General features: G+C 40.3%; 1 protein-coding gene across 1 annotated transcript in view; it reads right to left on the bottom strand.

The window, feature by feature from the left end:
* Positions 1–278: 278 nt before the first annotated feature.
* Positions 279–14,350, bottom strand: part of LOC118325424 (olfactomedin-like protein 2A) — a 26,517-nt gene continuing 12,445 nt past the window's right edge. The window contains exons 3-8 of the mRNA XM_035658102.1: positions 13,689–13,796; positions 13,392–13,568; positions 9,827–10,073; positions 5,727–6,020; positions 5,346–5,531; positions 279–2,787 (exon numbers count right to left, since the gene is read on the bottom strand). Coding sequence (XP_035513995.1) covers positions 2,183–2,787; positions 5,346–5,531; positions 5,727–6,020; positions 9,827–10,073; positions 13,392–13,568; positions 13,689–13,796 — 1,617 coding nt within the window. The 3' untranslated portion in view covers positions 279–2,182. The remainder of the gene's footprint in view (positions 2,788–5,345; positions 5,532–5,726; positions 6,021–9,826; positions 10,074–13,391; positions 13,569–13,688; positions 13,797–14,350) is intronic.

Raw genomic sequence — 14,350 nt, 5'->3', positions numbered from 1 at the left:
GAGCTCAAGTAAAAGGTTTTCAAATCCCCGGCCAAGAAATTTGGCAGCCCTGCCCTTATTACCATGACCCTCGGCTGCTCCTTTTAGCGTATTTTGGGATTGAGATCAAGCAGAGCGTAGCGACCTTTACCCCAGAACCAAACATAGCTCATGAGAGCTTTGTTATACAGAAATCAGAAGATCTGAGTCACTGGTCGTCATCCCTTCAACACGAGGTTGCCATGCTATCCCATGGCATTTATTGGGTCGCTGCGGATTGACTTATAAGGCTCACAACAGACTTTTATAATGGAAATTTTATTTCATAGCACAGACATACACAGCTGGTTTCAAGTGTTGTGTTACATTTAATGGCATTATTATTTATGTATGAAGACCTTGCAATTGCAAATTATTTTATTACAATCAGCATGCCTTTTATGAATAAACTTAACAAAACACTCCTGATAATTCAAGAAAAGGCAAAAATAATGTGGTTGTGAAAATATGGTTAACAAGACCAAAACAACACTAAAAAGTGAGTCTTAAAGCTTACCATTGCCATTATGTGCCTCACACAGTACTGTCAGTCATTGTCAAACATAAAAACATTCATGGTTTGTGGCGTCCGTTATTGAAGATGGCACAGCTAAAGGTTATATTAGCATGACTAACCACGGCTGTTAATTTGCATTGAGGTGAAAATGTTTAAATACTTCATAATTACAACAAATGTAGTGGTTTTGGAAATGTTATTAACAATACAAAAGCTGCATACTTTTCTTCAACAACATAAAGATTTAACAAGATGCAGGAAATTAGAAAAAACGCTGTATGATAATGTAAAATGAATTCATGTACATATATATATAAAAAAATCTTCTTTTTGGAGTTCATATTATGTTCAACATATCCCTCAAAACGACATCAATGGTAAAGAGACAGGAAGCATCATGAGGCCGGAATAATAATCAAAGCAGATTTATGATCAAAGTGCTTGGTGATAGGATGGAGTAGATGGGCCATACTTAGCTGACAGTTTAGTTTTACAAACATTTCTCACTACTCTGGAGGCAGAAATAATCTCACTGGTTGAGTTAAATGTTGGGGGCGGGGCTAAATAACACTAGCTGTGTGAAAATATTTGAAGCACTTAAAAGGCAAAAGATAAAAGTGGAGGTACCTAAGATTAGAAAGCCTGGTGATGGTTGCTAAATCTAGTCATGCTAGTTTGATCATCTTAACCTAAAACCTAAAGATCCCCTCCAGACATGCATAAGACACATATAAAAAGTCCTACTATTTCCACATTAAAATCTCTGAATATGCAAATGTTTTTCATTTCTAAAGTTTTCCTGCTGGACCACAAGATGTCTCCTACTTCTGTAAAGTCCATTCTCAGTGGATGTGCACTGATGGCTTCAAGTTTCTACATCACACTGTACAAGTTGTACTGTACAAATTTCTAGGTGAACCTCTGTTTTAATACAATGCTTGCATGCCCAAGTGTACGTTTACGGAATTATATTGGTCACTGTAATGATTCCTCCAACTATAGGGGTTGTTATAGTGCCATACAGGATATGTCTTAAGAGCTTCATCTGCTTATCTGAAGCAATAATTTAAAAGACCCATGTGTAGGATTTAGTGGGATCTAGAGTCTAGTTTCCCAACTAGACTCTAGATCTAGTCTAGTTGGGAAAGTATCTGCTTGGCTGATGTGAGCCCATCTCACTCAGCCACTGCTCATGTCTCTGCCCAGATTTGGCTTTTCAGGCCTCAGAAACTACCAAAATTACATCTAGTGATAAATCTGTTACAAATGCTGTCTCTAATTTAAACTTACCATTTATAGCCATCTATGTGTCTGCTCGTTAGCCAGCCTGCTGACATTTTGTAAAAGAACACTCTCCACTTTCTAAAGCTCTGCCTGATGAGCTTTAACTCAACCTATGAGATTATTTCCCCCTGTCCACTGTCCATTCTACTGACAGTAACAGTAACATCCTAATACACATTTGAGGCATGTATGTTTGGTACACTGTGAGGTCAGATGTTTGAATCGCATGCATTGGTAATAGAAGGCTGGTGTAGGTCCATCCTTTGTCCTGTTGAGTCCAATATGGCTGCTTCAAGGCTGTCAAATAAGGAGCTTCTTCTTTCTATTAAAGTGCCACACTGGCAGTCCTGCTGTGAGCTGTGCTCACTGGTCGACAAAGTTAATCCGATATGTGAGCTGATGGCCATTGTCCCAGGCGTACAGAACCTTCTCCTTGGGATTGTAGTCAATCTGGGTTGTGAAGGCGTACTCGTTGGTGAAGGGCAGGCGTGGGATGGCTTCAGTGTTGGTGTGCGTGTCATAAGCATAGTTCACTTCACCTTCCTTTTGGTTGTAGACATTGACGGCGTATAACACACCACAGATGATGAAGCAGTTCCCGTAGGAGTTCCGCTTGAGACCTGTCCTCCAGGTTGTTTCCTTTTTCAATGTCAGGTCTCCGGGATCCAGTTTACTGATGATGATCATCTCCTGCTGGTTGTAATCGTAGTCCACAGAGGGGTAGATCACCCACAGGCCGCTTTCGTCCACTGCAAAGTCAATGTCCGAGTGGCCCCTCCATTTCCAGGGGGTGGTGTCCTCGTAAACCACGTCATGCAGCAGCGTCCAGGCTGCCACGTATCGCATTCTCAGATCATACTTGATTATGTTCTTGGTGAAGGCTCTGTTGTAGTAGAAGGCTCCATTATAAACCACATGACCGGTGCCTATCCAGTTGTAAGGTAGTTTGAAGAGGTTGCTCCATCGGCCTGCAACAACCAAGAATATTACATTAGCTTTATTATAAAGCATGGGTGAATAATTAATTCTCATTTGCCACTGAACACATTCTGTTACACAAAACAGACCACTGTTTCACCTCTGATGCAACTGCCTCCATCAATTATCATCAGTGACTGCTCCATTGTGGCTCCAAGAAAAGCCATGTATCCTTCTCATCAGCTTCAGGCAAACTCAACACAAAAAAAACACCTATGGATTTTCGGGCTCTGCACTGCCAGGACCACAATGAGCCCTAAATACAATCCAGGACTCTAATATCCCTTCACAAAACAACCTTCAAAAATATGGCAGACATCTCACAAGGTCTAACCTACAGCCCATGATCAGAATACTCCACAGTCAACTGGATTCATGTTAATATTAATTTGTCAATGGTCGTGGTTCACGACCCCTTTTTTGGACCACCTGTTAAAGACTCTGTGAAGACTCAACTTGAGACTTATCTGTCTTATCTAGTTTTGCAAAGTGTCATTGGGTGACTTAAAAGGTGCCTACAAATAAAATGCATTATTGAAAGCAAAACACCTAATAGTATGACCTGATAACATCCCATAACATAAAAAAGTAAGACAGCCACAGGTATGCCTTGCAAAGCCATACATAACATTTGAATATTCCCATGCACTGAAATATTTTGGGCTCAGCTATGCAAGCAACATTATTAATGCAACTTTGAAAGGAAACAGTTCAAATGTTGTTCAGATGCTCAGGCCTGAAAGAATTGCAACTGACATTTTCTTATGATTCCTTGAGACTTGACTTGGACCTCCCCCCAAAACAGCTCTGCTAGACAGTCCTGAGAGGCCAACATGTGGTAAATTTAGCTTAAAATAAAATGATTAATGTGTTGGTCAACAGCCTTTAATACAGTAAGTACTACTGTATACTGTATATAATATAATACTGTATATGACAAGCTGGTCATAATTGCCAGCTCCTTTAGGATGCTCAAGACCCCTCTGATGTGCTTATTTATACATCAATCTTTACTTATTGTGAGTTGGATACATTGGCCAGAGTGTGTTCTAAGCTGATATTGTGCCCTTCATAGAGCCAATGACAATGTTTTCATAGTGCCAGACTGTGTACACACTGGCTTCATGTGACAGTGACAAAGTTTGTTTAGTGGTTCACTCCTGAGCAAACACATTGTGTACTGTAGGTGTCATTTTCTAATCACATCCTATCTGCTATCCTAACCTTCCAACCTCAGGAAGTGTGATTTAGATAATGATAATAAATGGAAAGCCCAGTGAAGGACAAAAACAACGTGCAGTAGAGTATACCCCCCACCCCCACAGTCCTCATCCATAAGGCCAGCCCACACTCCTAATCCCTCTCCACTGTGCCCAGTTCAAAGGAAAGGCCAGAGCACATGTCAGGGAACAGCAGGCATCACCGCCACTCCAAATACCTAGTCATCCGCACACAGCTGTGAGCTCACCGCACAGCAGGACGCCTCACATGTAAGTGCATTTAGAAAGCCCATTGTCCAAACACATCTAGATCAACAAGCTGGGTCCTACGAGGGGAGATCATCTTAACTCTCTTAGAGAGTGTAATCCAATTCCTTAGTAGATTTGGATGTGGAAGGAGTTGATTTTCCCACCCACTGGAGCCATAAAACAACCAAGACCTGCATTCCACAGATCTCATCAGTCTCACAGAACAATCAACATGAATCAGTGTCAATGATGTTATTAGAGAAAACACATTGGGGTGATACTAGAATCAGACGTTGTGTTTGGAGTTAGATGATGAAAAAGATGTAAAAGTGAAGATACGTCTCAGTCTGACACTGAAAGTAAGCCTCTTACGAAGCCGCTGAGTCAGCCAAAACCATATAACACACTGTAAACCCTCCCATTCAACTCTCCTGTATCCCCCTCAAAGCCTCACAGTTTGAAAACATCTGCTGTAGGCCATGCTGTAGCTGACGTGCACTTTCTCAAAAATATAACTGAATAGATTAGTCAGCTTGTGTTTGTAAGGTGAGGTAGGTGACAGTGAAGACAACTTAAAGGAAGCCAGAGAATTAAATTAAATTCTCTTTTACTTTTAAGTAGCATACAGCTTACCTCCACTCTCTACTGCATTGAGTGAATGAGACAATTGTACAAAAGTGGTCTGTTCAGTACTGAGACAAGGGGAAATTACGAGCATGTAACCTTAATTTGCTGCTGTGTATCACAAAGTAAAGTGAAACAATTACTGAGGTGAATATAATTAAAGCAGGACACAAATGTATCATATCATGTTTGATACATTTGTATTACGTAAGCGCCATCAAGGGCAAAAATGGACAACACCAAAGAGCAAGTGGCCTTGCTCCTAAAATGATGAAATTCCAGGCCTGGTGCCAACAACAGGTAAAATCCTACATTGAACTAAGAATCAAAACCTAAGCCTCACTAATCTATGGCAGCACTCCTGTTAACCCCTTCCATTAAACATAAATACTGCTTAGGTCTAGGGATAATGGTGGGTAAATGGTGCGTTGCAAAAAGACCCAACTGAAGCACACCTTGCTTGAAGTTGTCCAGGTTGCGGAACTCCACCAGGTTGTTGCCGTAGTAATAGTTAGTTACATAGATCTTGGAGTCTTTAGCCAGTGGATCCTTCATCCAGGCTCCCTCGTTGCGCCCATAACTGTGCTGCTTCTCTGGCTGCTCAATGGATGCTACAGTCCCCTCACAGTTGAGGATCTTCCCTGGAAGAAACAAGCAGAACATTCAGCATGTACGCCTTGGAGAGAATGACTTGCATTAATATGGTCTTCAATCGATTTCATGCATACATTTCTTTACAGAGTAAACCCACACGCTGCTAAACTGGCTTCTGTCACTGCAGTCAAAGCCTGCAACAGAATACAGAGCCCTTTCACAGAGGGATATCTAGCAGGTACCTGCTCTGTGGAGTGTGGGCCGACTGTTGTTGTTGGAATTGTCCAGAACCAGCACAATGGTTGGAGCTGGTCTTTCAGAAGCTGGCATACTTTGTGTGGTGATAGTAGTGGGTGTGGTGGTGCTGGTAGTAGTTGTGGTGGTGGTGGTGGCAGTAGTTGTAGTGGTGGGAACTGCAGTGGTGGCAATGGGTTCAGCCACAGTGGCCTCCACGGTTTCCAGGACGATTTCAGCTCCTCCCTCCTCTGACTGGTTTTCTGTGATATGATGGACCGTGTACGTTTTGGCAGAATGGTCTGGAAGGGGCAGGAGGAAGTGTGCAGTCAGACCAAACACAAAAAATCTAAGATTCTACACAGTTAGTAGCAGATGCCCATACAAGATCAGACGGGTGAGTGGTATCAGAGGAGAGTAGGGCTGAACAAGCTGCTTCTTGTTGTTGGTAGTGAAGGTTACATTATGGCAGCATGATCTAGTGTAGGGTGTGTAGGGAAATTGTCTCTAAATTGTCTTTCAAGTGTCTTTTAAAAAGGGTTTTTAAACCTTTAATTCAGTGGACGGTAGATACAGTATATGGCTCCTCGATAGCAGAAGAAATATTATAGTCTGCTGTGTTCCAGAAGTTCACATCAAAGGAAGCACATTAGCAATGCGGCACACAGAGAACAGAAATCTTCCTCCCTCTTCTCTGAACTTCTTCTCTTTCTTGCCTCCCTCACACAGCCTGTTCTGCTTTCTTAGTAATTCTTAATAGAAAAATTAAGAATGGGAGCAAGATGCATCAAAATGTTTTTCAATTTAAGTTAATTTAGTTTTAAAAGAGATTTACATTAAAATAATATTTTTAAGTAAAACAAACTCAATTTGGTAAGTTAAAACATCCATGATGGAGTAGCATTAGTATTTAACACTTAATTTTGTATTTTTATTTGTACTGTGAAAACAAAATACCTAGTAAAATGTACTTCAATCAGGAATGTTACTGTAACTTACAAAAGTAAGTTGTCACTTAAAATTACTAGTAAAAGCTGCTTCATCAAGAATCTTTTTGAACTTACAAAATTGAGTTTGTGTTAAATTTTCAATGTAATCCGTTTCAAAAAATGTTTTTGCATTGCAGAGTAACAGCTGCAACCTAAGAAAAGATTTCATTGTATTTTTTCAGTAAAAAAAAATCCTAAAAATATGAATTCACAAGGTTTTTTGAAATAAAAATGGGACTAAAACTAAATAAAAACCAGAAATATTGAAAATTAAAACTGTGACAAATTGTAATTATAAATAAAAGATGAAGATAGAAGATACAAATTACTCTTTTAATGCATCTGTTACCCTCATGCATTTTGCAATGTTATACAGTATCTGTGCCAGTAATGCTATCTAATGTTAACATTCAAACTGCAAAAACAGGCACCAACATTTATAACAATCTGACACTCTTTGTCTGACAATTTTTGTAACTTCTGACAATGTGACAATCACACCAGCTTAAGAGCAATTGGTCTGGTGTGCAAAGTTGTTAGAGTTGGCCTCTGTACCAAGCTAGTACCTCTATCACTTTTCATGTACATTTTAGTGCAACACCATCAATGCCACTGGCACTGGCAAGACTGTGTGACCGGGGGATCCAGAGAAATATTAATGGGATATTCAGAGGGTGGCATGGAGACTTTAAGGGTGAAAGAAATATATGTTGATTTAAAAGTAAAGTACCCAATTGAAGATATTTGAACTCAAAAACATTAATGTGACACATTAGTAAAGCTTTGAATAGAAATATCTAAAAATGGCATTAGAAATCAATACATTGTTTTATTTCCAAATTTTCAGACATATTTCCAAATACGTGTGTACTTATTTAACTTAATGGGGCCATAACAGATCATTAAATTAATCTCTACACTTAACACGTTACTTTTAAAAGGGAGGCAGCTGGGGTGGCCAGGCATCCCATCCACGCCTGCTGTTTGAGTGTACAACGCTCTCCATGTTTCATTTCATTGCATCTCACCTCTTTCATGGCAGCTTTTTGTCTATGATGTTCTAAATGCTTTTGCAGAAGCAAAATTTATAAAACACTTAATTTTTTTAATTAAAAAAACATATTGGTCCAACTGTTGCCTCTCTTGTCTGTTGTAAATGTAGCACCAATTTCCAAACCAACAAAAGAAACAAATCTGTTACAACTATTGTATTTCTGGTTGAGTGAAGCTAATGACTCTACGTTGAGAGTGCATGAAAGAGGACTAAGTCAGCTAATCATTAACGGACGTGACATCCATCTGCATCCAGTAAAGCAGATGGGAAGCACATTGTACTAGTTCTGTTACTTTACTATTATACAGATCAAAGACCCCTTTAAAACATTTTGATCCTGTGAGATATCTTAAAGGAAAATATTTGTGTCAAATCCTTTATGCTTGACATTAACGGTTTTCCAAATATAAAAAAATACCAAAAATACCACAGTCTTTTAAGGTCCAGTGTGCAACATTTTGGAGTATCTATTGTCAGAAATAGGATATAATATTCATAGGTACGTTTTCATTAGTCTATAATCACCTGAAAACAAGAATCTTTGTGTTTTTGTTACCTTAGAATGAGCATTTGTATCTACAGTGGGGGGGCAGGTCCTCTTTCCTCTTCTACGGAGTCCGCCATGTTGAACTGCCATGTTTCTACAGTAGCGAAGAACGGACAGACCAAACACTGGCTCTACATAGGGACTTTCATTGTTTCGAGCTTTGTGGCCCCCATAGTTTCTCCTACACACTTGGAAGTTGAGTTGTACGGTATTGAGTTGGTTACAATCTGCAACTTCACAACTAGATGTCACTACATCCTACACACTGGAACATTTTGAAGATGAACAAAGGAATACTGAATTTGCTTTTAGCATTGTCAAAATTGCACTATAGTTGCATGGTACTGCAGGGCAGACTTTTTGAATCAATCTGCACGTATTGCTGTCCTATCCAGCAATATTATACAGAGGTTGTAAGGATTCATTCTAGGTTACTGCTGCCACATGCTTACTCACTCAGTTTGCTGGCTGGTAAAATAAGTGGGGACAGGTAAGGCAAATGTTTCCTATCGTTCTACAACTGGATGCCACTGAGCAAGTAACTCAACTCAGCTGATCAGTGGCCTAAAGCAGAGAACTGTGGCTACAATAGGCATCTCCCTGTGTGTCACTGTAACTAAATTTGATGAGGCGAATTTCAGGTGTATCATACTTGCTTGGATTAATAAAAGTTCCTGCATCCTGCTCTTTGCCAGAGCTTATGGAAATGCAGCTGACTGGTTTCAGTAAAGTGACAGGTGGCCGGACTCGCTGAGATTCACATACGTGGCAGAACACACGGTCTGACAGGGCTATGTGCGTGTGCCCTGTGCAAACGTAGCATACCTATTCACTCATCTAGACTTAAAGAGGATTGGAAGGAGTCAGCCTTGGTGAGGGTCCCCACGCATTGTTGGGAGAAGTGAAGCTGAGGCATGTCATGGACATGGCAGCACTCCATTGAGACAGCATTCCATCAGCTCCATGTAATTTGTCAATAAAAGATTTGGATTTCCTGCTCGCTGAACGCGCACCAGCAATCCAATCCTGCGCTGACTAGGCCAGCTTTGCTAAAAACAACATCGAAATAAATCTTGTATTAAGGGGATCTTGTGTGCCACTCAGCGATGGATCCCTGTTTTATTGCCTTGCACTTAAGTGTAAAGTTTGCAAGACAATTACAGTCTTATCTCACACTTGTGTGAAACAACATTCCCAAAAATGCTTTATATTGTTCTCTACTGGAAGCTAAATCCAGCTTATTAAGATCTTGAATCTGGCTCTGTGACTCTCTGGCTGCTGATCCTGATCCAGCAAGGTGCCATGTGGGGTCAGATAAGAATGCTGAAGAAACTAATTTGGATAATTTTCAGCACCCAGAGTGGATCACACACAGATGATCGCACACAGATGGGAGTGCAAACTCAGCTAAAGTGCAAGCACAATGTTTGCTTTAGCTCAGAGAGAGAGGCTTTCTATGAACATACCACTATGCTGGGAGAGTATACAGAAAGTCCCGGCCAAGCTGACAACTCTCACCTCCTCTGTGCTCATCCTCATCGTTCTTGGCAGCCTTGTAGTATGTGATGCCCCTCACCACGCCAGGCTGGTTGCCAACCACCTTGGCTTTGGCCGTAGGGTCAGGCTTGAGCGGCTTCCCAGGTTTAATGACCTCTTTCTTGGGCTTTACGACCTTTTCTTTGGGTGGTTTGGGTGGGGGTTTGGCTCCAGGGATCTTTTTGTTGGGTATTTTTACAGCCTCCTTGGTCTTCTCTCCATTAGTGTCCTGTAAAAATGGGCATTCAGGTTATGTCAGGACACTAGGTAAGATTGGCTTGTGGGTTTTATACGCTGACTACGCTTATGAAACTGCGAACCGTATGTATTGAAGTATGTATGTGCAAAAAAGTGACATCAACCTAGCGTACAGTATTGCAATATATCGCAATATATTAAACTGGAACCCCATTATTGTAAAATGTATCATATTGCCAAATTATTTCCAATACACTGCCCTAATAACCTTACACTACTATTACTACTACTGTTAATAATGTTACCAATGTTACTACTAGAACAGCTGCTAACACTATTACTACTGCTCCAAAAGCATTACAGTTGAAGCTGTACTAACAGAAGGACTGTAGTCAAGACCACTTGAGTGGAGTCAGAGACAAGACCAAGTCTCAACAGTTTCGAGTCCAAAAACAAACAAAAGTCATTCAATATTGTTCTTTTGTCTTATTTTTCATAGTGACAATCAGTGGTGATAGAACTTTGAATATTCAGTATGGTCCTTTTTAGGGGTGTAACAAAAAACGATTTGAATCGGAAAATCGATTTTGATTTAAAAGATCGAGTGGCATCAGCTCACCACCCCGACTAATAACAGTCGGCTAATGGTAGCTCTGACGCCGATGGCCCGATCAAAAAGTTATAAATCGTTATCTGTGATCGAAGCGCCACTGCTGACAAACTGCGGCATCTCTCTCTGAACCGTCTCTCGCCCCATCCCTTAAATAACTCTTCTGCGACAACTTTGTCCGCAGTTACGTGCAGATAGCGCTGTGAGTGTGCTGAAGGAAACGTTTAAAGAATGGCTGACCCCGGGCACCGATTCACAACGCTCCCGGCAGGTTTAAAGTCTGTGAAGAAATTCAGATTTATATTGAAAGAATGGAGTACTGATATAAAAAACGTTAGCTATAATGCAAACAGACTGAAACTGCGATAAACTGTACCCCGGTAGAGAAAATCTCCACAGCTCACTTAGTGACGAGGGGGCCCATGGCGAGGCAGGAAACACGACAGAGGAGAGCAGCTAGCACAATCTGAGCGAACACATATCTACCCTGTTGATCTTTTGAATGAAATTAACTGGACGCTTTACGTGAATTTGTTTTACAACTGATTACTAAAACATGACAAAACTACAAATACACTTTTCATCTCATACGAATCTTTGAAAATCTTTTTGAAGGAAATGCCACATTACAACGTTAATTCATTTATGAAATTGATTGCAACTCGTTACACAAGAAAAATTCGCCATCAATACACCTCGATCGATGAGCCGTCAGGCACATCGAAATCAAATGCAGACGAATCGACATCGAAAATCACTTCTGAATAACAAACTTGAAATCGAATCGCCCTCCATTTTAAAATGAATTTCCTGAACGATCGAATCGAAATCATATCTGATAAACTGAATCGAAGCACGTTTCCATTTTACAAAGTATCGCTTCCTGAATACGTAATCGGTACCAATGTATCGAGAGTCGATCGAACGTCTTTTTATTGGAGAGATGCACACCCCTAGTCCTTTTGGATTCATAAAAGTTTGAAATTGTGATTGGAACAGGTGGAAACTTGCCTTAATGTTCCATTATTTGTTAAAGTCATGATTACAACAAAACATTCTTGCACAATGCTACAGCTACAGTAATTCTTGCTCATGCAGTGGAAAAAAGCTTTCAATATTGACATTATCGCCTTCAACCATTGTGTAGTCCTCCCGTCAATAATGCAACTTAGTCCTCCCGGGTCAAAAAAGACCTAGTCTATGAAGTCTATGGTATTAGACTGTTTTTAGGACATGTAGAAAAAAATTATTAGCTATTTATTTTTTCACCTTTTTAGGCAAGTCAAGACCAACACATTGATATATAATTTTCATATTTTTTTTCCAGAAATAATGATCAGTTTTAGTCAAATAATAACAAAATTAGGTCTCATTTACAAGTGGAAAATGTAATACAACCTGAATATTTTTTTCAATACTTATAGTGAAAAAATAATTTATTGGGTATGCACAGAGTGGGATATGTAAAGTGCTGGTGAAACATCTGTTTTAAAAGCATTGTACATTTTTGGATGGCAGTAAAAAATAATGATAAAATAACACCTGTGGTCCATGTGCTTGTGCCTTTATATGCATCATGGATAATGTGTGGTCACAGTTCTGTGATTTTTGCAAATATACGTATTGCATTTGCTGCACTTGATACTTGTTTTGTTGTCATTACTGCAGAATTTACACCGTCTTCTTGTGCGTGAAGCATCGGAACAGGTCAATCATGCTGTAAAAGACAGCAGTATGATTTGGGGCTTTAGGTCTTCCCTTTGTCTTACAGCTGTGTCCCGATGTGCAGTGCTCAGGAGAAGCACATTTTTCCTTTTTTTGGGGGGTGTAGGAAACAGGCGCATGTGTCTCTGTAAAGGCAACTTGGAGGAGTATCTAGCTCTGTCACATGATATCAGCAGTGTAGGAGGTATCTCTGGCTTGTTCTTCCTCACTGTTCCCACCATGGTCAGCTTCTTTTTCAGAAGCTCCACAGGTGGGATTGAAGACCACAGTATGTTTCCATCCTTGGAAGTGAAAAGTTTTTCAACCTCTTCCCCCTCCTCCTCAATGGATTCCTCCTTACTAATTTCAGGATTTTCATAGATATTACAGTCCTCTTCCTCCGACATTTCATCCTCCTCATCTTCCTCTTGCTCGCTATCCTTCTAAGCCGGGTCATATCAAGAGCCTCTGTTGCTGTGTAGTGCCTCTTATGTGTATGTGTGTATGCTTGTTTACTATACGTTTACCAGCTGGAACCTGACTTTGTCTGACTGCTGTTTGGTGCTGAGCATGATGCTGATGAGCACAGTGGGACTGAACCAAACAGTACATTTGTGAGCTGAAGGAAACTGCAGTCAGGTGACAATTCTCTATAAGTTTATCACAAGTGACCATTTCAAAACCATGTGGTCCATTCAATTTTAACCATTATTCAGTAAATATACAAATATTTGTTATAGCAAATTTAAAGAAATTGTGTGACATTTATATGTATGCCAATTTGTTTTCATGCTGAGAATTTGATGAGAAGATCAATACCACTCTCACACCTGTAAATAGGAAGCTAATGCAATTGCTGGTAGGTGGACCAAAGACTATAAAAAGTGAGGCAGATAATAATAGAAAAGCTGTCTTGAGACTGAAACTTGAAGCTGAGACTGAACTTCTACAGTGCTGACTAACAACACCATTTGTGATGTACTGCTAATCTTACAACTACTATTACTAGTATAACTACTGAGAGTTTCTTCCCACCTGTGCTTTGCTCTCAGAGGAGTCTTTCTGCAGCAGCTGCAGGCTGAGGCTGGAAATCTCCTTCTTGATGCTCATCATAATGTTGGAGTAATTCTCATATCTCTTAAACTGGTTGGTCAGGCTCGTCATGCTGTCCCGAACAAAGTCATTCTCTCGTGTAAGGTTTGTCTTGATTGTCTGCAAGACAAAATCATTATCATCACAGTTATAACTGTCCATTCAATGACAGAAAAGTCTCCTAGCAACCCTTTGAATATAGTGATATGAGGAAGTACATGAGTGTGGTTGTTCGCCTACCTCTTCCAGGGTGTTCATCTGAGAGACCACCTTGTTGATGTAGGAGTGGACTTTCATTAGATCCATGCTGTAAAGTGTTCCCTCAAGGAGGTCCACCATAGATTGGAGCTGCCATAAAAGGAGAGGAACTAGTGTTATTCCCCATATCCTGAACACAAACCTGACAGCTTTATGTGCCTCTGTTCAACTGCAGTAATAGTGTAAGTGCCCTCAGAAACATTTGCTGTGATTACCACTATTGACATCCACTCTGCTCAATAGACAGCCCAGTGCTCTGAGCCTGGGGTTCATTCAGAGTCCATCTTAATTTAGACCTTTCCTTTTTAATGTGATGGTTTCCTTCAGAGATTTAGTGGGTTAATCTATAGTGTAAAGTGGAGTCAGATCAAACATCTGGAATTGCCTTTTGTTTCATATGGTACATAGCGTGCTTCTCCTGCCTGTGAAAAATGTTTTAGGTATGTGCAGTGGTGTGCTGACGTGTTCACAAAAGATGTTAGATGACATTCAACTAAGGCCCGGTCAGAGTTGAAGAATGACCCTCTAAGCTTTTAAACTGGAGGGACCTTTCGTGTCACTGATTGCTTTTTTTTTATAAGCACTAAGAGTTCTGGGGTATGTAACTGCGACAAGTCTCGCGAGAGTTTTAAGGGAGGGAGCGA

The sequence above is a fragment of the Morone saxatilis genome, unplaced genomic scaffold, assembly GCF_004916995.1.
Source record: "Morone saxatilis isolate NCDOM2014 unplaced genomic scaffold, NCSU_SB_2.0 Contig16, whole genome shotgun sequence".
Classification (NCBI taxonomy): domain Eukaryota; kingdom Metazoa; phylum Chordata; class Actinopteri; family Moronidae; genus Morone; species Morone saxatilis.
The sequence above is the reverse complement of the archived record's forward strand: the minus strand, read 5'-3'. Positions and strand labels throughout refer to the sequence as shown.